The sequence below is a fragment of the Pygocentrus nattereri genome, chromosome 13 (genome assembly GCF_015220715.1).
Source record: "Pygocentrus nattereri isolate fPygNat1 chromosome 13, fPygNat1.pri, whole genome shotgun sequence".
Classification (NCBI taxonomy): domain Eukaryota; kingdom Metazoa; phylum Chordata; class Actinopteri; order Characiformes; family Serrasalmidae; genus Pygocentrus; species Pygocentrus nattereri.
In genome coordinates this window covers 16,676,809-16,701,242 of record NC_051223.1, presented here as the reverse complement: position 1 = coordinate 16,701,242, position 24,434 = coordinate 16,676,809, and the positions used below count along the sequence as shown (strand labels likewise).

Genomic DNA, 24,434 nt, shown 5'->3' with positions numbered 1-24,434 from the left:
TTAAAAAATGTTTTGTTAAAAGCTTTGGTTGTGCTAAACTCCACTCCACTGTTTATTTCCATTTTAGGTGAAAAGCCTTCTCAAAACTCTCATAGAAGAGAAGATTTCTCTGTTTCAGATAGACAGTCATGTCTTCAATTCTGATCAGCTGAGAGCAGCGGTCATTTTGCTGCTGGTTTGCAAGAAATATGAGTTAAAGATGGAGCCGATTGTGATTCACAAAGTTGGCCGGATGCTTTGTCTTCCTAAACTGTCAAAGGAAGAATTTTGTCTATACTGGACTGCCTTTTTACAGCCATTACAAGAGGAATGGTATGAATTTGCATTCAGTGTAGTAGTAATATTTGATCAGTTGTAGTTTATTATAGATAAATATTTGAGCCAAAGATGAGCCAAAACATTATGATCACACACAGATGAACTGAGTAATGTTGATTATCTCATAACAACTGTGCATGTCAGGGTATAGGATACATTAGACTGTAAGTGAACAGTTGGTGCTTGTAGTCATCACGTTGGATGCAGGGAAAATGGACTTGGGACATGAAGACCTGAGCAACTTTGATAAGGGCCAAATCATTGTTGCCAGTAGCCGCAGACCGGTCAGAGTGCCCATGCTAAGCCCTGTCCGCTGTCAGAAGTGCGTGCAATGAGCATGCACATGTCTGAAATGGATGTTGCAGAAATGAAAGATGGCTGTATGAGTCTTGTGTTCTTACATCACGTCACCAAGATGCACTGTGGAAAGAAGACAAGCTGGTGGAGTGAGTGTGATGCTCTGGTGGAGGGAGTGTTCCCTTCATGGTAGTGGTTTTCCCTGATGACAGCAGTCTTTTTTAGCATGATTTTGTGTCCCACCATACTGCACACGTTGTTGGAGAATGCTTTGAGTAACGTGAAGAACATGATGTTGAAGGTGTTGCCCTGGCCTCCAAATTCCCCATATCTCGGTCTGATCAAGCATGTGTGGGATGTTCTGGAGCAACGATCCACAATGGCTCCACACAGCAGCTTAGAGGATCTGCTTATGACTTTGTTCACATACCACAGAGCACCTAATCCATTCCTTGGCAGGTCATACCTGTTTTGGGGACATGTGAAAGATCAACAGCGTCTTAGGCAGGTGGTAGGTGGTCATAGTGTTTTGGCTCATCAATGAACAGTAAGCATGTTGTCATATTGTTTTGTCAGGTACATTTTTTGGCTTTTTTGAATTGGTGTTGCTCATAAACCTTATTTCCACAGTGTTGCACAAACAGTCAGAACCTTCTGTCAGATTGCAATTAACTGCAGAGCAACCCACTGGATCTTGACCATTCCTTTGCTGCATTTATTGGAGGGAGACATCAAACCTTTTGAGCCAAATCGACTCTCCCCTGGACAAGACTATAATGTCTGGTCAGGGCTTAAAGGATTGAAAATGAATGATGCCCATGTTACAGACTCTCAACACACAAGGTAATTATGTTTTGTTTGTCAAATTATAAATGCATTGTAGATGTTTTGTCAGTGATGGAATTTTCTTTATATTTCTGAATAATATGGTTCATGTTATTCTTTAATTTTCTTATTACAATTGTTTGTTACATTAACTTCTTTTAATTTTATTTACAGAGGACTGATAAAAGTCATGGAGACCCATAAACACTTGCTTGACATAGATCAACTGCTTGCTCGCTCATGGATGTGTGCATTGGGTTTGAAAAACCTAATTGACTATACAGCTGTGATCCCTGTGGATACCTCAGATGTGCTCATCATGCTCAGTTCCAGACTTGATGGCAGAGTGTCAGTTCTGGATAATGAGGTGAGCTGAATCTTAGACTAAAGTTACTCAGTCCATTGTACATTGCTTTTCATAAGTATTAGGACAGACATGTCAAAATGATTATTTTTGTTTTACAAAGGAAATAATCAGTTTTTATTAACGCAGAAATCACAAATGACGAAGTTGAGTGACAAAAGCAGATAAATAAGCAGAGAGCTAGAATGAGTCTTTGTAATCGTCTACACCGTCCACAGTACATATTAAATCTGTTGTTCAGAGAAGACATTTAAAGCAGAATTTTAAATTGTCACTGCAAAGTGTCATTTACTCCTACTACACTCTCAGAAATAAAGGTACTAAGCTGTCACTGGGGCTGTACCCCTGTTGTCACTGGGGTGGTACCCTCAAGGGTAAATTTCAGTACCTTTATTCAGCGAACATAACTGTACCTTAATCTACTGAAATAATATTTTCTAAGTTGTGTTGACTCCACACCCCTGTCTCGTCGCTAGGCTTTTTATTTCATTGAATTCATTATGAAAAGGTGCAATATGTGCTTTCCACCTGGAAAAAACTTAAGGTACTTAAGGTTCACAATTAGACCTTAAAACCACTGTTGTAACTTTGAGGGAACATTTACATTGTTTGTGCTTTGATATATGAAAAATGTACCTTCACAGTAGCTTTGTTTCTAGCAGCGTATTCCATTTAACAATAAAGAAAGAATGAATTAAGTGAGACAATAAACCTATTCTAATATAATGGGAAGGTTAAAGAGGAATTTCAGTTATTTAAAAAAACAATAATTCAGAGGTTAAGATATAAATGGAGTAATTCAGAGGTTGATGTAAAAGTGTGATGTTTATTGTAGAAAAATGTACTGGCTGATTTCTGAATCATGGTCATGATAGGAGCTTTAGGAGATTTAAAACACAAGCATTACTGTTTTGTTTACTATCTAGATCCACCACTGAATCTACATGTGTGTTTTTAAATGTTATTTTAAATGTAATTTTGATAAATGCAAAATACTTGGTAAAACTGAATAAAAGTTTTTCTTTGGGGACTAATTTGCCTTTCAATACCTTGTATGAACATCTCTTCCATGAATAATGTCTAAAATTATGCTTTAGGCCAAAAAACTCAAAATTATCAAAAAAATGTTTTAGCCATCAAGTAGTGTATTTATAAATATTTAATAGAATAACTTTCTTTGAGGGAGCTTTCAGAGTGATCAAACTCCTCAGACATCTGTTTCGTATCACCATTTGATTTACTGCTGAATGTGTGCAGAGGAATTTTTAAAGAGTTTGAACTGCCCCAGAGCTTATGGGGAATACAAATAAAACATAGAAAATTATTTGAATGGTTTAAGTACCCTGCCTTCCGCCCAGGAACTTCTGGGATGGGCTCCACCTCCCCCCACGACCCAGAATGATAAGCGGTTTAGAAGATATGTGTGTGTGTCGTGTAAGTAACTGCTTTGTGTATCTCACAGCAATTGAAGCAGTTATTTTCACATCTCCAAAGGAAGCTGACAGAACAGCACTCCAGGTAAATGAAGATAATTTTCCAAAATAAACAATGAGTTACTTGCAGTAATCTATAAAGTCTTGACAAATCCTGCCTGACCTCTGTAGTGCTATTATTATTATTTAGAATGGAGTGAAGTTTGTATGTACATTACCAGTATTATTTCAATAACTAGCAGAGCATTTTTATGTTTTTTAGGTTTGCAGATAGTAAATATGCTGAACTCTGCCTGAAAAAGGGTGTCCACCTTTTGGGCACAATCTGCAAAAATTATAAAGAACCATGCCGTTATGAAGTTCCTCTGGAGTGCTTGAAACTTATTAATGAGATTATGCATTTGAAAGAAGGTGTCAGTGAAAAGGTAATCAGATTTCCTCCTAACAAAATTCAGACATCTGTTTCTTTGTGATATCTCTATGTTAAAAGTTAACAAACTGAAGAAGTACCAAGCTAAGTTTTTGGATTGTAAATTACTGCTAGCCTTCCGACTGCCACAGCTTTTATTGTGTGGATGAAAATACAGTTTAGGTTTTTTTTTCTTTGATTGTAGTCTCATAGCAGACCCCCTTAGCCTTCTCATGCTCTCACAACACAGTTCTCAAAGGTTGTAGACATTTTCTGGCACTTAGGCGCCAAAATATCTTTGAAGGAACCATACAGTTATTATGCCAGGCTTCTGTCTCTTTAATGATTTGGAATTGTTATTTCAGGAATCACAGGAGGCCCAGAAAAACACAAAAACAGACATGTTGTCGGAGATAAAACGAATTGTAAGAGAATGGCATCTAAAGACCTTTAGCAATAGCTTACTGAAAAGCTCACACAGCTATACCAATTTCACAAGTGCTCATGAGATGGAGGTACGCCATTTATGAGCAAGTGTATACATATATAAATGTTAACAAATGGAGTATGTAACTAACCTAATTTGCAACAAAACTATATTTAGGTGTGGAGCAAGCTGATAGAAATGCCTTTTGCTAACAAGGAGTTCAGTGCATCATGGAGGGAAACATTCTTAAGCCAGTTTGAAGGAAAACTAAAGCAGGTAAGAAACAAGCAGAGTGTGGTTTCCATCTTATAATGGACATTTTTTTAAAGTTGTCTTAGAAATAAAAAAAAAAAAAAAGAAAAATCTGTAACCGCTGTAGTCCAAAATCATAAGTAATATGCAGTAAATCTCATTCATTGTCATTAGGAAAAAGCAGTGCATCAGATCGAAATCTACTGCAACGAGGTAGAGAAGGTGAATGTTAAGTTTCCAGTTTTGTCCTCCTGCATTGAAAACTGTGCTTTAGAGGCTGTCCACGCTGTTTGTCAGGTAATTTACATTTTTATGTGACGTACATACTTTAATGTGGTTATCGTATTACCACAGTAATCCCAGAATTTCTCTCTGAGATCAGTAAAGTGATCTGTCTATCTATCTATCTATCTATCTATCTATCTATCTATCTATCTATCTATCTATCTATCTATCTATCTATCTATCTATCTATCTATCTATCTATCTATCCATTCACCCATGATTGCTTTCCATTTTGATTTCACCCAACAGGGTGGCTCTGAGAATGCTTTATTTGAAAAACTGAAGAAACATGACCTGAGCAAATTTGGGAAGCTGATGTCTGCAATTGTACTCAAAGCTTGGCCTAAGAGGAATGATGGAGAATATCAAGATGGGGAGGAGCTGGTAGTGAAACATCTTCTGACATGGACCACAGCGAAACAAATCTTTCAGCTGCAAGGTGAGACTGACTCTAATGATGCATTGTACTCCTGGCCTAATTTACCTCTTATTTAGTCTTCATTTCGCCATTTAAAATGATGTTTCCCACAGGCTCAAATGGGAAACTGATTGATCAACTCTCAGACAAAGCCAGGGAGCAGATGGCTGTGGCCAGTTCGGCATTCAGTTCTGTTGTGGAAAAGTTTATCCACGGAAATATTACAATAAAGATCCTGAATCAGATCCTGGAAAGAGAAGATGCATTTACTGAGCTTCTGAAAATTGGTAATCACTTAAACTTACTAGCAATTAATGCCTGTTTTGATCTAACACCTACTAGTTGCTTTATTAGGTGCACCTTTATCCAGCCTGCTTACTTACGCTTTGTAGGTCTACAATTACAAATTTGTAACACATAACACACATAATTTGTTAGCCTTTTTTAACCACATCCATTAGTGGTCAGGACCCCCACATGAATGCCACAGAGCAATTATTGTTTGGGTGATGGATACATTCTCAGCACTGCAGTGAGAAAACTGTGTAGTTTCTGTTAATCATCCTTCAATGTTCAGCTTCTGGCCACAGGATGCTCTTGGCTGGATATCTTTGGTTGATGAATTATTCTCAGTCCTGCTGTGATGAGAATGATCCATCACCCAAATAATACCTGCTCTATGGGGGTCCAGGCCATTGATGAATGGCATTAAGAAAGACTAACAAATTATGCAGACAAACAAAACTACATATAGTAAATGTAGAACTACACTCTCAGAAAAAAGGTATGACACTGTCACTGGGGCAGTACCCCTCTTGTCACTGTGGTGGTACATTCAGGGGTACATCCCAGTACCTTTAGTCAGGGAACATAACTGTACCAGAATCCATTGAAATGATATTTTCTAACTTGTATTGACTCCACACACCCCATCTCATCCCTAGGCTTTTTATTTTATTGTTCTGATTTAAAGCATTTGATTATGAAAAGGTACAAATATGTACTTTTCCACTAGGAAAAACTTGTGTAAGGTACACCATTGGACCTTAAAACCACTGTTGTACCTTTGAGGGTTACACTTACATTGTTTGTACCTTGATGAATGAATCATGTACCTGCATAGTATGTTTATTTCTAACAGTGTATAAAGTGCTTGTTTATGGCAGTTAAAGCTGATACAATGGACAATAAGTGTAGATACAAGGAGGTAGTTTTGTTGTTATGGCTAATTGGTGTATAGAAGTGCTTGGGGAGATATTATCTATAGCAGCATGTCGGTATAGATGTCTGTACTGATCTTCAATTTTTGGTTTGTCATATTGTCATTGTCACATAATAGTATAATCATTAAAAAGTTCATCTGAATACAAAGTGGCCAGTGAGTGTATGTTGATAATTCTAAACTATTAACTTCTTATACACATGCCTTCAGATGGTTTGTGTGATGATGGCCGATACAAAGATGGCAGAGCTGTGAAAACTCTGCTAAGAAGAAGGAAGGACGAAGTTGAGAATGTCTACCATGAAAAAGAGATGGTTGAATGCCTCCTCAGTGTATGCCAGAGGCTCCAAAAGCACATCACAGGTAATTTATTGATTTATTTTTCTGTGGAGGCACCAGGTGGTATAACTGTGTAGTATACCGGTCGAAATTCTACTGACGGTATTTCATAATCTATGTACTAGTTTAGAACAAAGAAGATTGTGTATATATAGTGCAAAACCTGCTAAGATTAGTGCATTCAGCTGAGTGGGGAATGGCCTAAATGGAGTTAAATGGAGTCAGGAATATTTTCAATAGAAAAAAATTATGTCACATTTCAATTGAAAAAAATTAACAAAGAAGACTTGCTCCTATTTGTTGTTGAGAGAGCAAACATTAGCAAGAAATATGTAAAGAACACCTGGTCTTTTAGGATAGCCATTAGCCTATTTGCCACTCTTCTCTTTCTCTTTGCACCACCTGCATCAGATGAACCTGGTTCTCGCATCAATCTGAGAATCCACAGCAATCCACATGCCTGAATTTTATTTATATATCATTCAGTTCTATCTTAATTATTTTGCACAATAAAAATGTTAAAAATTTACTTCGGTTGTCAAATATGGTCCTTATTATACATGAGGAAACATCCCAGAATAATGAGCTGCTGTTAGTCTGCAAAAATAAGTTTATTTAAGCATCTTAAGTGGCATCCAGTGTTATTAATTTATTAGTTATTAATTACCTGCCCTCAGTCTGCTATGCTCCTTTATGTGACCTCCCATATACTGCCTTGTCTTTTTGTTTGTATTATTGTGCTCTTGTTGTCTGTGTTAAGTGTGTTATCTATGTACTTTGAATTGTAAGCATCTTTGGGTCCTTGATAAAGCGCTATATAAAAATAAAGAATTATTATTAATTATTTAGTTAAATATAATGTGCAGATTTATTGCTGCATTTATAGAACTGTAAAAGCCTCTAATACTATGAACTGTTATAATCTGCCAATTAGCTTATGATCACATTTGTCTTTTCTGTGAGTTCTAATGAACTATAAAAAAATTTACAGTTGATTTTGCGGACCTTGAAAAGAAACGCCAAGTTATTGTGGAGCAGATGTCTCTGGATGATTTCATGGAAGTTCATCAGCTTGATGAAAACACTTCAGATGTGACAGGAGTGGTCACATATTTTAATCTCTGTGATATCACAAGGAAGATGGCAAAGAGGCTACATGCTTTGAAGGACAGCTATATTTTTACCGTGTGCTGGGAGAACCAAGCCAAAAGACTCTCAGACATCAAGCAAGATGACGATGAAACTGAACCACTTTTAACAAGGGATGCTGAGTCATACTCACTGGAGCACATTTACCAAGAAATTTTCGAGCCTTGCTACAGTCAGTATGAAAGAATCTACACAAGTTTGAAAAACGGAACTATCACGTTCCAGGAGATCGACAGTGTCTTTGAGGACTACAAAGGCAAATATGAGAAATTCAGAAGAGAGCTGGAGATCATGTGTAAAATAAATCATAAGGATCATGGACGGTGGATTAAGGGAAGAGTTTGGCAAATACAACAGTACCATGATCTGCACTTTGCAGTAGAATCAGCTGGAGTGATCATGGATGTCAGGGAGGATCTGTGCCCTGAGGGAAATTTCCAGATCCTGGACAGACTGCTTGAATTCGTAAGTCATCAAAATGAGTGCCTTATATGTAATGTCTACCACAAGTTAAATAATGAATATGAGCTCAGTGTTCCGGCTTTTAAGCTTTAATTGAATGGTATTTACATCCAAATTGGGTGAACATTGTATGACTTACAGTCATTATCATTCAAAGCCCCCACAACCCCCAATTTTTGTTGGATAAACTAACAATCATAAACTAGAAAGGGAAAGTTCATGAACGAACCTTAAGTTGGCTTGAAAAAGCCAGTTAAGTTTGTTAAAATGTTAAGAAGGTTAAAAACTTTTTAGCTGCAGTATCCGTGATGGATGGTAATTCGTTGCTAGGTTCTACTGTGAATGAAGTTCCACATTAAATTTTGTTCCACGTTAATTTTAGTGCTACCTTGAACTAAGTTCCACCTCAAATTTTGTGCCACCTTAAAAAGGTTCCACCTTAATTTTATTACTATGTTATTTCAAGTTCCACCTTAAGATCTGTGCCACCTCACAAAAAGTTTGACCTTAAAATCTGTGCCACCTTAAATTTAGTGCTATGTTAATTGAAGCTCCACCTTAAGTTCTGTGGTACCTTAATTTTATTGATATGTTAATTAAAGTGCCACCTTAAATTCAGTGCTATGTTACTTCAAGTTCCACCTTAAATTTAGTGATATGTTAAAAGCAGTCCCACCTTAAATTTAATGCTATGTTAATTGAAGTTACATCTTAAATTTTGTGATATGTTAATAGCAGTTCAACCTTAAATTTTGTGCTATGTTAATTGAAGTTCCATTCTGTGCCACCTAAAAAGAAGTTCCTCCTCTAGTTCTGAGCCACCTTGATTTTATTGCTATGTTAATTAAAGTTCCACCTTAAATTCTTTGCCGCCTTTAATTTATTACTATGTAACTGAAGTTCCACCTTAAATTTAGTGATATGTTAATAGCTGTTTCCCTGGCCGGGCGACCACCGTCCTTTCTGTGTGGAGTTTGAATGTTTTCCCCGTGTACTCCTCCAGGTACTCCAGTTTCCTTCCACTGTCCAAAGACGTGCAGTTAGGCCAATTGGACATGCTAAATTGCCCCTAGCTGTGAGTGTTTGTGTGATTGTATGTGTGTGTCTGTCTGCCCTTTGATGGACCGGCGACCTGTACGGGGGTTGTATCTTGCCTTCCGCCCGTATCTTGCTTTCCGCTGGGATAGGCTACAGTACCCCCGCGGCGACCCTGAGGGAGAAGCAGCTGAGAAAATGTGTGTGTGTTTATAGAAGTTCCACCTTAAATTTAGTGATATGTTAATAGCAGTTCCACCTTAAATTTAATGCTATGACAATTAAAGTTCCACCTTAAATTTAGTGATATGTTAATAGCAATTTCACCTTAAATTTAATGCTATGTTAATTGAAGTTCCACCTTAACTTCTGTGCCATGTTATATTTAGTGCTATGTTCACTGAAGTTCTATTTTATTTTCTGTTCCACCTTAAATTTAGTGTTATGTTAATTGAAGTTCCACCTTAAATTTAGTGATATGCTATTAGCAGTTCCACCTTAAATTTAATGCTATGTTAATTGAAGTTCTACCTTAAAGTTAGTGCTATGTTAATAGTAATTCCACCTTAAATTTATTGCTATATTAATTGAAATTAGTGATATGTTAATAGCGGATCCACCTTAAATTTAATGCTATGTTAATTGAAGTTCCACTTAAAATTTAGTCATATGTTAATAGCACTTCAAGTCTGGCATGCTGCCAACATTCTGCCCATTCATTCCCTGTGGGAAAAAAATTGTTCCCTTATCGTCCGCTGTACGAAAACCATACGTCGGATCGCTTAGAAACGCACAAGCAACCTAATCAGGTATAGGTACTACGATCCTGCAAAGTTTCCTGGCTCTAGCTCGAAAACTGTGGGATGAGAAACTTTAAATTTTGAGCATAGAATAATAAGAAGAAGATTAAGCCAACTTAATTCAGTCATTTTTAATACTTGGTTGCAAATCCTTTACAGTTAATGACTGCCTGAATTCATTCTTCCCAGGCGATACTCTGCCAGGCCTTTATTGCTGCTGTGTTCAGCTTGTTCTTGAAACATTTTACCTTCAGTTTAGCCTTCAGTAAGTGAAATGCATGTTCATTGAAGTCAGGTGACAGCCTTGGACATGGCAGAACATTCTGCTTCTTTGCCAAAAAAATTCAGCAGTCACATCATCAATAAGTACAAGGGAATCAGTTCCATTTTCCTCCACCATGATTTGTTATATTCAGCTTAATGATGGCTTGCTTCACTGGCACTGAAGCACTTTGAATTTCATACTGGGAATTAAAAATAAACAGATTTCAAATGTAAATGCCACACTTAAAATCTAGACCTTTTATTGCATACTGAGGAAATTACACTCACCTGGCCACAGAAAAGCTGCACAACCAATTACTTTTGAGCCCCTTAAAATGGGAGCAATGTATGAAAATGGTTGTAGTTCCTATACCATTCACTTGTTTGAGCAAACATTCTTTATTATTAGTTTTTTCTCATTCATTTTTATGGCTTCCAACAAGTGGAATCAGCAACAATATCTCAGTATATATATGTATCTTCTTCAGTCCTGTTCAGCAGCCTTTTAGGGTTATTCTCATGAGGGCCACTGCACAACAGCATCATGCAGCATCCAAAAAATTCCATTGGTTTAGACGCTTATTTTGGTCACTGCGGAATTCTATATGTATTATTTCGTAATTTTGACATCTTTGTTATTATTCTAAAATGTGAAAACTAGTAAAAGAGAGGAAACACTTCTATGAGTAGGTGTTTCCAAACTCTTGATTGGTAAATGCAATATAATATAATTGTTATTAATCTTGATCATGTCCATTTAGAGATGTAGGAAAAAGATTTAACTGCCAAATATCAACTGTATTTCAGAGTACAGCTGGCTTTAAGGAGGAGAGTCTAGATTGTATTGATGAAAACTTGATAAATGCCAAAGAGGTCCTGGCGGACATAACAGAGGCTCACAGACTGTGTCTTCAGGAGCTCAGCCTTAGGAGAAACTTTGTTAAGTGGGTCAAAGAGGCACTAAAAGGTGAGATCTTGATCTCTTTATTATGTCTAGTTTAAGTGAGTTTTCTATTATTTTATGTTAAAATAATGATAAAGAACCAAGACCTCTTATCCAAGTTCCCTACTGCTTCAGTGCAAAAAAAATTCTGGTGTTCTCTCTGTATCACACAGAACTTTTCATAGCCATGCAATTCTACCTTTCATAGTTTGAAGTTAAATATTTTTGATGCAGTTTGACAAGCACTCATGAATAATTTTTATAACCCTGTTATCTTTATAGACATCAGTCAGCTTAAAGTATTTGTTGACCTTGCTACAATCTCTGCTGGGGAGAATGCTATGGATGTCGATCGTGTGGCCTGTTTCCATGATGCTGTACTGGGATACTCTTCCATGCTTTATGGGCTAAGCATAGATTCTGACTTTGCTGCATTTAAGAGAGCTCTGCAAAAACTGTGGAAAGCCCTGGAAAATGACAGCAACATAACAAAAAAGCTGGTATGATATAACTGTATGTCTGTCTGGAAAAAAGATGTTGAACATTTTAAGCTTTCTATTTGTTTCTTTATTGAGTGAGATCATGTATATGATGTAATAGAATAATTACAGAGCACTAGAGGGTGAAGCACTAAATAATGCAGGATCAAGTTCAGGCAAATATCTTACAAAACACTTTTTATATGTGGAAGTTGTTTTAATATCTGTGGGACATTTCAAGACATTGTATTTTATGCATTTCATGTATGTATACACTGTTTTTCTCCATATTTATCAGAGAGATACTGCCCGAAACTTGGATTGGCTGAGAACAGTGAAAGAGAGCCATGGCTCAGTGGAACTGTCCTCCTTGTCCCTTGCCACAGCCATAAATGCAAGAGGAGTGTACACCATCAGTGCCCAAAACCAGAAAAAGGTTTTTTTTTGCTGCTATATTATTAAAAATATATTTGGATCTATAGTCAACTTTATTTGAATTAGGCAAAGTTTGTTTGTTTAAGGAGATAACTTAATGCAAGATTATTACATTATTACAAAAAATTAAAACATTAACGTCATTAAATTTAACATTGTTCACTTTAAAGATATTATGGGCCAGAGGCAGGGAACCCTGTTCCTGGGGAGACAGCACAGACACACATAGATTTACTTTAAAGGGGATATTATAGAGACATAAACATGCTTTTCCGCTATAAAAATAAGATACAAAATGGTCCAGCACAGTATTTTCCAGTCTTACTCAAAATCTTTACATAGAAGCAAATCTTTGATTTTGTGATCTGCAATGTTGTGCACAAAGGAGTGCATTGATTAAACTCTGAACTATTTTTACACTGCCCACTTACCATATTTTTGGAATTAATCATGTTTGGTGTTGTCTGTAAAACTGATTGACTATAGTTAGTCACAGTCTAGAACTGTGATTCTTGAAATGTGGCCCTTCTCCAGTACTCTGCTTCACAGTGTAGGTAAATATACACTACAAGACGACAAGCAGTTCTGAAGTTTGTACTAAACATCACTCATCCCCACAATCTAGAACAACCTGTATTATGTATTTCTGTACATTTGGGTTTGCGCTAACACAGTATAAAATTAAGTCAGAAGAGAAAATACTAAACATTAATTTTAAGTCTTTTTGGATAAATGTTTGGAAGATCATCAAAAAGTGTTAACTAGTTTGCTGAATACTTTGCATAATGCAGAAATGAAAAAGCAACTTTTTCGTCTGCTCTTTCTGCACAAGATCAATATGGAAACTGCTCTCAGACTGGATGTCCCTGAGGAACATGAGGAAGGGCAAGATATTCGTTGTTATTCTTTGGAAGATGTGAAAGATCTACAAAACAAACTCATGCTTATGTCTGGGAAGGCTGAACAAAACAATGAAGTGGAACATTTCACTGAGGTAAAGACGTCCTAGCTATAAAATACCTTTCTATCTTACTGAATGCTGGGTATTTTAATGAAAGACACTGATATCATGAGATTTGCTCTTTTGCATTTCTAAGGTTTTTGACCATGTTCAGAGACTAGCTGCGACGTTCCTTGATCTTCTTTCTGCTGGAAACCCTTTCTTCAGGCAGTGGGAAGCAAAAATCACCTGCCGTGATGTATCATTAAACTCTGATGATGTTGGCACCCCTGGAATTATTATGGACTTCAATTTAAGAAGCATCGAGGACAAAATAATAGTTGAGGGTAATGCAGTTGAACAACTCCCAGAGCTCTGCAAGAAAATGGACAAGTACTTAAGTGAATGGAGGAAGTTCATAGACAAACAGAGATCTGAGAACTACTACCTAAACTATTACACTGCCGAGCAAATGGTCTATCTTTGTGAACAGCTCTCTTTGGAAAACGTTAATGAAGAGTTAGAGGACAGTGCATTAATGATGCTCTCTTTCATCAATCCCAAAGTTACATCATCCAGTGTGTGGAAAATATGGAACCTCATGAATGAAGACGTACAGAATGTTGGTACAATAAATGTTTCTTTGTCTGAAGACAGTTTAAATACAAGTATGGAAGATTTCTCAGATAGCGTGTTTGGGTTAAAGACTTTGGATTTAATTTGGGACAAATATGTCACCGACATGAAGGCCTTTCTCACAGATACACTAGATATATCAAGTTTGGGGAGACTTCTTGACAGGCTGGGCAGTACTGCGACTGAGAATGATGAGGATGATGACCAGGATGAATTTTTGCCATTAGACCACCATGAAAGACCTATCAGAAGAGAGCTGCCAAAGGGGCTGATGCTGGGCCGTCCCAACCTCATTGTCTGTCCCAGTGAAGAAGTCTTAGCCTCCTGCATTAGTGTCTACACAGCCAGTGAATACGAGCCACTGCCAACTTATGATGAGGTCCTGTTGTGCAGTGCAGACACTCCATATGAGCATGTGGAACTTTTTCTCAGGCGTTGCCTTTCCAGAGGGTATATGGGAGAGAAGATCTACTGCCTGCTGTATGCAGACCTCCTGAGCTATGATGTCAGTAATGCTGTGGAGCAGTTGTTTCACAAACTTCTTTCTGTGTCCAAGAAGGATTACAAACTTGTGATTATTTGCAGCTTAGAAAGGGAACATGCCTATATGCCTTCAGCGTTTAGCCAGTTCAAACTGCACATGGTTCCACGTGAACCCTTACAGAAGATTCAGGCTTACCTCTCCAGGCACTATACTGTCTCATCAGAACAGGCTAGTGCTGCCACTGTATTCAAAGACAGGCAGTGTATTGGTATTGTGTCATCAACACGAGCAGGAGTTGGTGAGTAAAAGTGAATGAATGTAACATTTGAACCTCAAAGGTATTTTTATTGTCATCATTTGTTTTTTAAAGCTAAAATCCATCTACAAGTTCCATGTGTATGATTCTTTCAGGTAAATCCCTGTATATTCAGAGGCTTTATGAAAAGCTTGAAGTGTCTGAAAGACCAGGATCCTCATGCCTGAGATGCGTTCGCTTACTTGAACCCACAGTCAAAGAAAATGTAATCCTTCAGTCATTGCTTGACACACCAAACCAAAATGGGCTTGTGATCTTCCACTTTGATGTTACATCATCGGTAAGAATTAATTTCTGTGAGACTCAATAAAACATATAAAAATATTTAAGATTCAATAACAGGCATGGGATTGTTTTTAGGTCCAAATCGGATTGCATGAATTTTTATTCAAGCTATTAGTCCTTGGTTATCTAATGGATGCTAAGGGACGAATGTGGAAACGTAGCAGCCAACACTTGTATGTCGTTGAGATGCTTCAACACACCTCTGAACTCCCAAGATTTGCTCCAAAAGTGGTACGTTTCTTAATTGTCTTTTTTATAGTTGTAAAGATTTCAGTCATTTATTTAAAGGAAGAGCAAATGTAATTAGAAATATTTCATTTCATTTGCAGCGTTCAAAGCAACCTTTCACCTTTACTGAGGTCTTTCCCAGAGTGCAATGCAGACCTCCAAAAGAAGTTTTGGAGCTGGAAATGAAAATAGAAGATGAGCCTAACTTTGAGATTGAGGATCCACTTATGGATGATGAGTATTTCAGGAGTGAAGCTTATCAGAGGCCTTACCAGTATTTGAGGCGTTTCCATGAGAAGATTGATCTTGACAGTTTCAACTTCAGTGGAGTTGAAGGTTCCCATACAGTATGTCTTCAGATGTTTTTTATCTACTGTGGCATTGTCGATCCATCATGGGCAGAGTTGAGGAATTTTGTCTGGTTCCTTAATCTTCAGTTGAAAGACTGTGAAACATCTGTTTTTTGCAACATGGACTTTGTTGGAGACACTTTGAGAGGATTCAAAAACTTTGTGGTTGACTTCATGATACTGATGGCCAAAGACTTTGCCACACCGTCTTTAAACATATCTGATCAAAGTCCTGGGAGACAAAACATAGACCTAATGGGTGCTAATGAAGAAGATCTAGCCCCATTCCGCCTTAGAAAGAGTTGGGAATCAGAACCTCATCCGTACATCTTTTTCAATGAAGATCATCAGTCAATGACCTTCATTGGTTTCCACCTCAAGTTAAATAATCAGAAAGGAGTTGATGCAATTGATCCATCCACAGACAAAGTGATAAGAAAAAACATCATGACGAAGCAGCTCTATGATGGTCTCCGGATTAACCGAGTCCCTTTCAACATTAATTTTGATGAACTACCTAGAGGTGAGAAGATCGAGCATTTATGCAGTGTTCTTGGCGTTAAGTGGCCATCAGATCCTGATGAGACCTACCAGCTTACTATGGACAACATATTGAAGATGATGGCAATTCACATGAGATTCAGGTGTAGCATTCCTGTCATTATCATGGGGGAAACTGGTTGTGGAAAGACAAGACTTATCAAATATTTGTGTGAACTGAAAAGAAGTGGGATCCCCACAGACAATATGAAATTGGTAAAAGTGCATGGTGGAACAACTCCTAATATGATCTATGCCAAAGTGCAAGAAGCTGAGTCTGTTGCATTCTCGAACAAAAAGAGACATAATCTTGATTCTGTCATTTTCTTTGATGAGGCCAATACTACTGAGGCAGTCAGTTGTATAAAGGAAGTGCTTTGTGACAACACAGTGCAAGGGCATAAACTTAAACCTGACACTGGACTACAGATTATCGCTGCTTGCAATCCTTACAGAAAGCACTCAGCTGAAATTATTGAAAGACTGGAGGGAGCAGGTCTGGGATACATAGTGAAAGCTGATCAAACACAGGACAGACTGGGATCCATTCCCCTTCGTCAACTGGTGTACAGAGTTCATGCATTACCCCCAAGTATGATTCCTTTGGTGTGGGACTTTGGGCAGCTGAATGACAACACAGAAAAAATGTACATTCATCAAATTGTACAGAGTGTAGTTGAGAACAATTTGGTCAGTGAATACTACATCAAGATGATGACCAATGTCCTTTCTGCATCTCAGAGATACATGAGAAATAAGAAAGATGAATGTAGCTTTGTCAGTTTAAGGGATGTAGAACGTTGCATGCAAGTATTTGTGTGGTTCTACACCAATTACAAAATGTTTTTTGAAGAATTGGCAGAGTTTTTGAAGAAAAAGCAGAAGCCATCAAAGAATGTTGGTGAAATGTTCTCCTCAAACGATAGAGATCCAGTTGAATGGGCTCTAATGATGGCAGTGGCAGTGTGCTACCACTCATGCCTGGAAAAGAAAAAGGAATTTTGGACCAAACTCTGCAAATCTTTCCCAAAGTACAGCACATTTCCACAAGTGATGCAAGAAATCTTTTTAATGCAAGATCTTCTTCTACATGGTGTGCCCCTTGGTGGAACAATTGCTAAGAACAAGGCTTTGAAAGAAAATGTGTTCATGATGGTAGTGTGCATTGAACTACGAATCCCTCTTTTTCTAGTTGGTAAGCCTGGGAGCTCAAAGTCTCTCTCAAAGACTTTAGTCGCAGATGCAATGCAAGGCCAGGCTGCCCACTCTGAGTTGTACAGGAAGTTGAAGCAGATTCATTTAACATCCTACCAGTGCAGTCCTCACTCAACTGCTGAAGGAATCATTAACACATTTAAACAATGTGCCCGCTTTCAAGAGGGCAAAAATCTTAAAGAGTATGTCTCTGTTGTTGTGCTGGATGAAATAGGCCTGGCAGAGGACTCTCCTAAAATGCCTTTGAAAACTCTTCACCCATTGTTGGAAGAAGGTTGCATTGATGATCACCCACTCCCCCATAAGAAGGTTGGGTTTATTGGCATCTCAAACTGGGCTTTGGACCCAGCCAAAATGAACAGGGGAATCTTTGTCTCCCGAGGTGATCCAGATGTGAATGAACTCACTGAGACTGCTGCAGGAATTGGTTCATCTGAGCCAATGGTTTTGGAGAACATCAGACATCTTTTTCATCCGTTGGCAGTTGCTTACTCGCAAATTTGCAAAAAGCAAAACAAAGGGTTTTTTGGCCTACGCGATTACTACAGCTTGATCAAGATGCTCTACGCTGTTTCCAAAGCTTCTCATCCTTCCTCTGAGCAAATTACTGAAGCAGTGTTGAGAAATTTCAGTGGCTTGGACAATGTGGACACACTGAAAATCTTCTCCAAAAATCTGCACATTCGAACAGACTTGAGTCACATCAGTACCGTCGATCTTGTGGGACAAAACATTAACAGGATCATTCAGGATGAGGACTGTCGCTACCTACTTATCCTAACCAAAAACTTTGCAGGCCTTCAAATCCTTCAGCAGAATTTCTTCTCCAACAACAACCTCCCAGAGATTATCTTTGGATCAAGTTTTCCCAAAGATCAAGAGTACACTCAGGTGTGCAAGAACATCAACCGTGTGAAAATCTGCATGGAAACTGGTCAGACCATTGTGCTTTTGAACCTTCAGAATCTCTATGAAAGTCTTTATGATGCCTTGAACCAGTACTATGTCTATCTTGGAGGTCAAAAATATGTGGATCTTGGTCTTGGCACACACCGTGTGAAATGCAGAGTCCACAAAGACTTCCGGCTCATTGTCATCGAGGAGAAAGAGGTGGTGTACAAACAGTTCCCCATCCCATTGATTAACAGACTAGAGAAACACTACCTTGACATCAACAGTGTACTGAACAGCAGTCAGAGGGAAATCGTGAGACTTTTGCAAATGTGGGTCCAACGTTTTGTGTCCTCAAACAACCAGCATCGCAGTTCACACAAATACCTGCCGGCAGATGTTTTCATTGGCTACCATTCAGACACATGTTCATCTGTTGTTTTGCAAGTGATGGATAAATTAAGAGATGAAACTGAAGACTTCCAAGACAGAGTGTTGGAGGAAGCCAAGCTTGTCCTACTCAACTGTTCCACTCCAGATTCAGTGGTGCGACTGGAATTTACTGATTTGCCTGATGTGGAGACACAGCGACTGGCAGATTCATACTTTAAGCTCCAGAAACACCGCTCTCTGGCTGAATTCATTGCTTCTCATGTTCAGCAAGGACACTGGAACCATTGTGTCTTCACAGAGGTAGGATTTTACCCTTGTTCGTCCCTTAGGCATTGAATATATGTTATTTCATTATTTTGAGACTTGATGTAGAGAACTGATATTAAATGCGTTGACATTTAAATGTGTTTATTTTCTGTAAAGGTTACAACATTCTCTAGACTGTTGACAGCTGCAGATGCATGGCAACTCAAGAGCTTCACAGGAATTAGCACCATTGATCTTCTCTCATTGCAACAATTTGAGACTGAACTGTCCTTCCTCAAACAAATTAAGTAAGAATAACTGAGTTCCTGATTAGTTCACCTCCCACTTCTTAATGACTTTAGTATGATTACTAAGACTTTTTATTGTTTTATTGTGCTTTCTTTTAGAGAGTTCCTCAGCATTCAGTCTGCAAACAAGATTCTTCTTGTTCAAATGGATTTTGGTGAAGATTCATTCAGTGCAAATATTCTTGCATCGGCCAGGTATCTATTATATTGACGCTATGAGAAAACTTTACAAATTAAAGCTGCCAATTTACCAAGTGACTGCAAATTCCTAGAATGTTTTATTGATGCAAAATGAATAAGAATATGCATAGTTCATGACAGTTTGGTTTCCCTTCAGGTACTCCTGCATGAATGAAATCATTCGATCAAAACAGTTGGGTGATTGTAGGATGTATGTGTACTTCATCACTAAACTGCCACGAATGGAAGGGGGCAGTTCCTACATTGGATTTCAAGGAGGTTAGTTTGATGTAAATTTTCTTTACACTCTGTAAACAAAGCACATTATATTTGTACTCATAAGTAGAGAACATAGGATAGCATATACAGAACTCTGACACTAAATTCTTATGTTCATAGGACACTGGATGTCAGTTCACATCGATGACCTAAGAAGTTCGCAAGACATTGTATCTGATGTCCAGAACTTGAAAAACATATCGATTTGTGATCTTTTTGAGGAAAATACAAAGCAAACTGAAGGTATCCTTTCATAAACATTCAGATTTAAAACATGAATTGGCTATAAATTTAGTTTTGCTTTTCAATCAATGTACTGCTTATATTTATCCAGAAATGGAGGTCCAGGATGACGAATTTGCACTGTCTGAGTTTCAAGACTCTGTAAGTATAATACTATCTTCAACAGTATTAATTGTGTTTAACCCAAAAACTATATACTGTATCAATGCCAATATTGTTTCAGGTATTGGAGAGCATGTTTGACACAACAGCACTTGTGCGCAGTTGTGTTCAGACTGCCGTAAGCATGCTAAGGGATCTTGAAGATGATGGCAGCCTAATTACAAGAAGAGTGGACATCCTGCTCACAGTAATGGATGATAGTGAAGGTGTGTCTGTGTGCTCTCTAGTTGTCTTCTAGGAGTAGTATCTGTGTTCATCATTTTGGTGAGGAACATCATTTTAATAAGAAACATTTTCTTATGTCACAGGTCAATTTATGGAGGCCTTGAAAAAGCGCCTTCATCTCCTGTTGAAAGCACGTGAAGACAGTACTGATATGCCTAAAAACTGGGTTTCCAGAGAGGCTGCAAATATTGAAGCCCTGCAAGAAGGAGGGACCTTTAAGTAAGCATGCACTATATGAGTCAAAGCTGAAAACACTAAATAACCTTTCCTTTTTAAAAGCACTTAAGTTAATGGCAAATAATAAATTTATATTTCTGATATTTAAAATGCCTTTTAAATTGCTTTTTTAAATAATGCCTTCAACAACAATTTACTTTCTACTTTATATTGCACATTCTACGTTATTGTTTCAGTTTTACTGTGTTATGTAAACAATTTTATGAATAGTACAATTTGTCAATAGGCATACTCTGTGGAGGAGAGTACAAACAGTGGTCACTCCTCTCCTGGCTCACTTGATTTCAGTCATTGACCGCAACTGCAATCTGAACCTTCTGCTTGATGACTGTGAGGATGAAGTCAAGAATTTATGGTTTCTCATATTTAAAAACCATGTAGTGTTGGCTATACCATATGATCAAATGGGCCAAAAGTAAGTGAAAAATCTGTCATTTTTAAATGAAAAAGTCAGTTATTTATTATTTATTTTATTAAACTTACTATAAAGTAAAGACTATGAATTTAGACTAAAGTTCACTGTTTAAACACAGCTCAGAGTCACAGACCATCCCAATCCAAAACCATATCTCAGCGGGAAGAACCATGTCCTGCTTCATGCCCTACAGCTGGAGGATCAAAGATCTGTTAGATGACCTCTGGGAGTACACCTTGCAGGGGGAGGGTGATTATGTCCTTTTGTGTATTTCATATAAGTTTTGTTTATTTAGTTTTTGTTCTTCATATATTTCGAGGACATTTTTGTAAGTCCCACCTTATAATTGAGATTATTTTCTTTTCAGGTCAAAACAGTAAGCAGTTTGAGGAGGTCTTCAAGATGACTGAGCTAGGGGAGTATTTTGCAAGTGTGGACAAGAAAATGCAGAGAGAATTTTTCCAAAGATATCTTCAAGATTTCATTGCTTTGACGATGAAAGTTTCAACTGTTGGCGAACAGCAAGTGAGAACAGTAGTGTTTTTGCTTTATGTTTTTCATAATATATATTTGTAGTATTAGTACTACCTTCCACGCCTAATTTCGTATTGTCTTGCATAATCAATTTACAGTAAAGGCTGGTTTGTCTGTTGTAGTTGCTGTGCTCTGCCCTGCTGAGCTGTGTGAAAGAGTTGTGTAGGCGGAGAGGTAGCTCAGTGGACAGTGAGCTGTCTTTGCCGCTAGTCCACTCGGCTTACCATGAGTTCCAGAAACGTCTGCAGAACTTCTCCAGGATGATGTCCATCCTGCCTCAGGTGGTCCTTTCCTTGCAGGGAAATCCACATGTGATGGATGCACCCGAGATGGTATTTTTCAAAAAATCTATAGTTTTTTTTTTTTTCACATGGTAGTCTCATTGAACTCCATCACTAATGTAAATATGTAATAAAATCTGAGCAGCCACACTTAGTGACGTGGATGATGCTTAAAAGGTCTGTGATGCAACTAATATTGAGACAAAAATGTTTTACAAGCATACATACTTTTCTTGGAAAAAAAGTTGCGTTTGGTGTGAATTTGTACTTAAAACCTAAAAATGTGTGTTGCTCTTCTTAAGATTTTAGATGTGTATTGTGCTCTTGCCTGTGTGGAGCACCTACAGCCCCAGGATTTCAATGTGGACTTTCAGCGGCAGTCATGGCTGAAGCAAGTGAAGAAACTGCAGGTCCCCATTGAGCTGGTCTGCTCCGAGAGCAGCATTAAACAGTATAGTGATAGGAGTCGAGAGATGACAAAGAACATCAAGTGAGTTTCAACATAACCTCTACAGCAAGGCGCTCAAACTACTGGCCTTGAATTGTATTATACATACATAAAATCATGCAATGATAGTATTATCATCATATAATGAGAGCTTTGCAATGTCTAATATTATGAAGTCATGAAAAAAGTTTTTTTTCAGCAAAACCTTTTTCGTCCCTGTGGTGGTACCATCAAGGGAACATCTTCAGTACCTTTTGTTATGACAAATAATTGTATGTTCTGTGATAATTATTTGTTTATTAATTTTTGTATTTTTTTAAGTCATTAAGGTTTTCATTCTATATTTCCTATTTACAAAAGTACAAATATGTACCTTTTCTCTGAGAAAGTGGTTGTTATGTACCTGTAAAAAGATCTCAAGCACCATGTTGTGTTTTTAATCTTAATCATTTGTTGTTTGTTGTTTTAATTTGTTTGTTACTTAAACTTATTGGTTGTCATGTGTATTCTAGCAATGGCTGGAGACAAATCTTCACCTTCTCACTGTTTGTGGAGCACATACAGATGGGCATTGAGGCTGAAGAAGAAAGGCTGAAACCTTTGGTTATGAAGCACTCTCAAAACTTATGGAAGGTAAGGAGTTATACTGCTTCTTTGTTATTGCAGTTTCATTAGTATAATGCAATTCCTGTAAAAGCAAATTCACAAGTTTACAGGTTTACAGTTAGTTAGCTAGCTTAGACAGTTAAGTTTCATAGCACATTGAAATAAATGGAGTGAGCAAATGCCAGCCTTCACAATATATTTCTTGGCTTTCCTACATTGGGTTACCAACAGTAATGTTAAGTTTAAAGTACATTAGTGACAGTTTTACATCTTGCTTTTGTCAAAGGTACTTGAGAAAAGCTCAGACATGAAACTGGAGAAAACCTTTGTGGCTGTAATTGAAATACTCAGATCCTGCAAACAAGGAGCAAGTGACCTCACATTCAAGTAAATTTTCTGCTGATATTGCTCATTTTCTCAAATCAATTTCAAATTGTTTATTCCATTTGGAAATGAGAGTAAACCATTGTTAAATGTTGAAATTGTAAATTGTTAAATGTTAACATTAAATTCTCTTTTTGAGGTTTGGCATGCAGTTGTGTGCTATATGCAGAGTAGAGCCCCAAGACCCTGTGGAGTTACCATGCCATCATGTCTTCTGCCAGCCGTGCATCAGAAGGTGGCTGACCCCAGGCCAGATGTACTGTGCTTTGTGTACCCAGCCAGTACCAGATGACTTTGAGATGAAAGTCTCTGAGGATGTTCGGTAGGTCATGTCCGATTCTTTTTCTTAATGTAGGGTCTTTCTGCAGGCTCCCTAGTGACAATTTCAGAATTGGAATTAAAAGTGCTATAATCAAATACAATATTTCCCTGTAAGTATGTTATTAGAGTAAGTAAGTCAGTGTTGGCCCTCTGTGTGAAACGTTGAGCTGCTAATGAGCAATGAGCCGTGAAAGGGGAGGGGTGAGAACCCCCTGCAGTGAAAACAATTCACACCTCTCCAGAAAGAAACCTGTGCTGAGAAAACACACAGCCATTTCAGCTTTCATGATATAAAAAATCATATACAGCAGCCACAATAAAAAATAAGCACAAGAAGCATTTAAGCACAAGAAGACCACTTTTGTAAATGTTGACTTGCTTACTCACCTACAAAGACTCACCTGAGGGACTGGCAAAGGAAGTAGACATCGCATTTTATGGCTACAGTATAAAAGAGTTACAATCCAGTTTTTGAATCCATTAATTTGGAATTGTGATTTGAATCAGCATCATACTGATTGTGCCCCCTTGTCTCTGATGTTTTACAGGGCCTCTCTCAAGTTGAATGCCCAGTTCAGACAACGGTGCAATGCATTTTTCATAGATGTAGTGTCCACAGTGTGTTTCAAGGATAATTCTCCACCATCCAGAGGTGTCATTCTGGACCTGCTGTCCTTCCTCATGGTTGAGGCAAAACCAGCCTCCCTAGTTCAAGGTAAGGTATATTTTCTCTGTTCAGCAGAGGTGTGCACTCATTAATTATTTTTTAGTAAGATGTTATGCTCTCTGTCTTCTCTACCAGCACAAAGCCAGATTCACACCAAAGCCCTGTCACCTTTCGATGAGTGTGTGGACCGAAACCCTGTTGTACGCTCTGTGGTGCTTAAACTTCTGCTCAAATACAGGTGCAGTATGATACAGTGATATATATATATATATATATATATATATATATATATATATATATATCAATTGCTCTAACAAGTCGGGGGGTGGGGCAACATTTAAAGGCTAAAGCTTACATACAGCAATTAAACTGTAAAACTGTGTAAACACAGTACATCTGCTATTACGCTTATCATATTGATATCTCATGCTTAATTTGTCAGTATTAAATCACAAAAACAAATA

The 24,434-nt window shown here is 37.8% G+C and overlaps 1 protein-coding gene across 2 annotated transcripts in view; it reads left to right on the top strand.

Annotated features, from left to right (window-relative positions):
- LOC108424879 (E3 ubiquitin-protein ligase rnf213-alpha-like) overlaps positions 1-24,434 on the top strand; it is a 47,045-nt gene that overhangs the window by 8,442 nt on the left and 14,169 nt on the right. For both annotated transcript variants that reach the window (XM_017693155.2, XM_017693154.2), the window contains exons 8-44: positions 68-312; positions 1,246-1,458; positions 1,615-1,807; positions 3,267-3,322; positions 3,500-3,662; positions 4,012-4,161; positions 4,251-4,349; positions 4,500-4,622; positions 4,860-5,049; positions 5,142-5,315; positions 6,461-6,613; positions 7,581-8,203; positions 11,107-11,266; positions 11,525-11,742; positions 12,020-12,157; positions 12,989-13,150; positions 13,254-14,514; positions 14,628-14,812; positions 14,893-15,048; positions 15,147-18,734; positions 18,858-18,988; positions 19,088-19,183; positions 19,326-19,447; positions 19,568-19,690; positions 19,782-19,831; positions 19,914-20,058; positions 20,161-20,296; positions 20,541-20,729; positions 20,848-20,978; positions 21,097-21,254; positions 21,386-21,595; positions 21,847-22,034; positions 22,505-22,625; positions 22,885-22,985; positions 23,122-23,304; positions 23,852-24,018; positions 24,106-24,208. In XM_017693155.2, the coding sequence (XP_017548644.2) occupies positions 68-312; positions 1,246-1,458; positions 1,615-1,807; positions 3,267-3,322; positions 3,500-3,662; positions 4,012-4,161; positions 4,251-4,349; positions 4,500-4,622; positions 4,860-5,049; positions 5,142-5,315; positions 6,461-6,613; positions 7,581-8,203; positions 11,107-11,266; positions 11,525-11,742; positions 12,020-12,157; positions 12,989-13,150; positions 13,254-14,514; positions 14,628-14,812; positions 14,893-15,048; positions 15,147-18,734; positions 18,858-18,988; positions 19,088-19,183; positions 19,326-19,447; positions 19,568-19,690; positions 19,782-19,831; positions 19,914-20,058; positions 20,161-20,296; positions 20,541-20,729; positions 20,848-20,978; positions 21,097-21,254; positions 21,386-21,595; positions 21,847-22,034; positions 22,505-22,625; positions 22,885-22,985; positions 23,122-23,304; positions 23,852-24,018; positions 24,106-24,208 (10,604 nt within the window). The remainder of the gene's footprint in view (positions 1-67; positions 313-1,245; positions 1,459-1,614; positions 1,808-3,266; positions 3,323-3,499; positions 3,663-4,011; positions 4,162-4,250; positions 4,350-4,499; positions 4,623-4,859; positions 5,050-5,141; positions 5,316-6,460; positions 6,614-7,580; positions 8,204-11,106; positions 11,267-11,524; positions 11,743-12,019; positions 12,158-12,988; positions 13,151-13,253; positions 14,515-14,627; positions 14,813-14,892; positions 15,049-15,146; positions 18,735-18,857; positions 18,989-19,087; positions 19,184-19,325; positions 19,448-19,567; positions 19,691-19,781; positions 19,832-19,913; positions 20,059-20,160; positions 20,297-20,540; positions 20,730-20,847; positions 20,979-21,096; positions 21,255-21,385; positions 21,596-21,846; positions 22,035-22,504; positions 22,626-22,884; positions 22,986-23,121; positions 23,305-23,851; positions 24,019-24,105; positions 24,209-24,434) is intronic.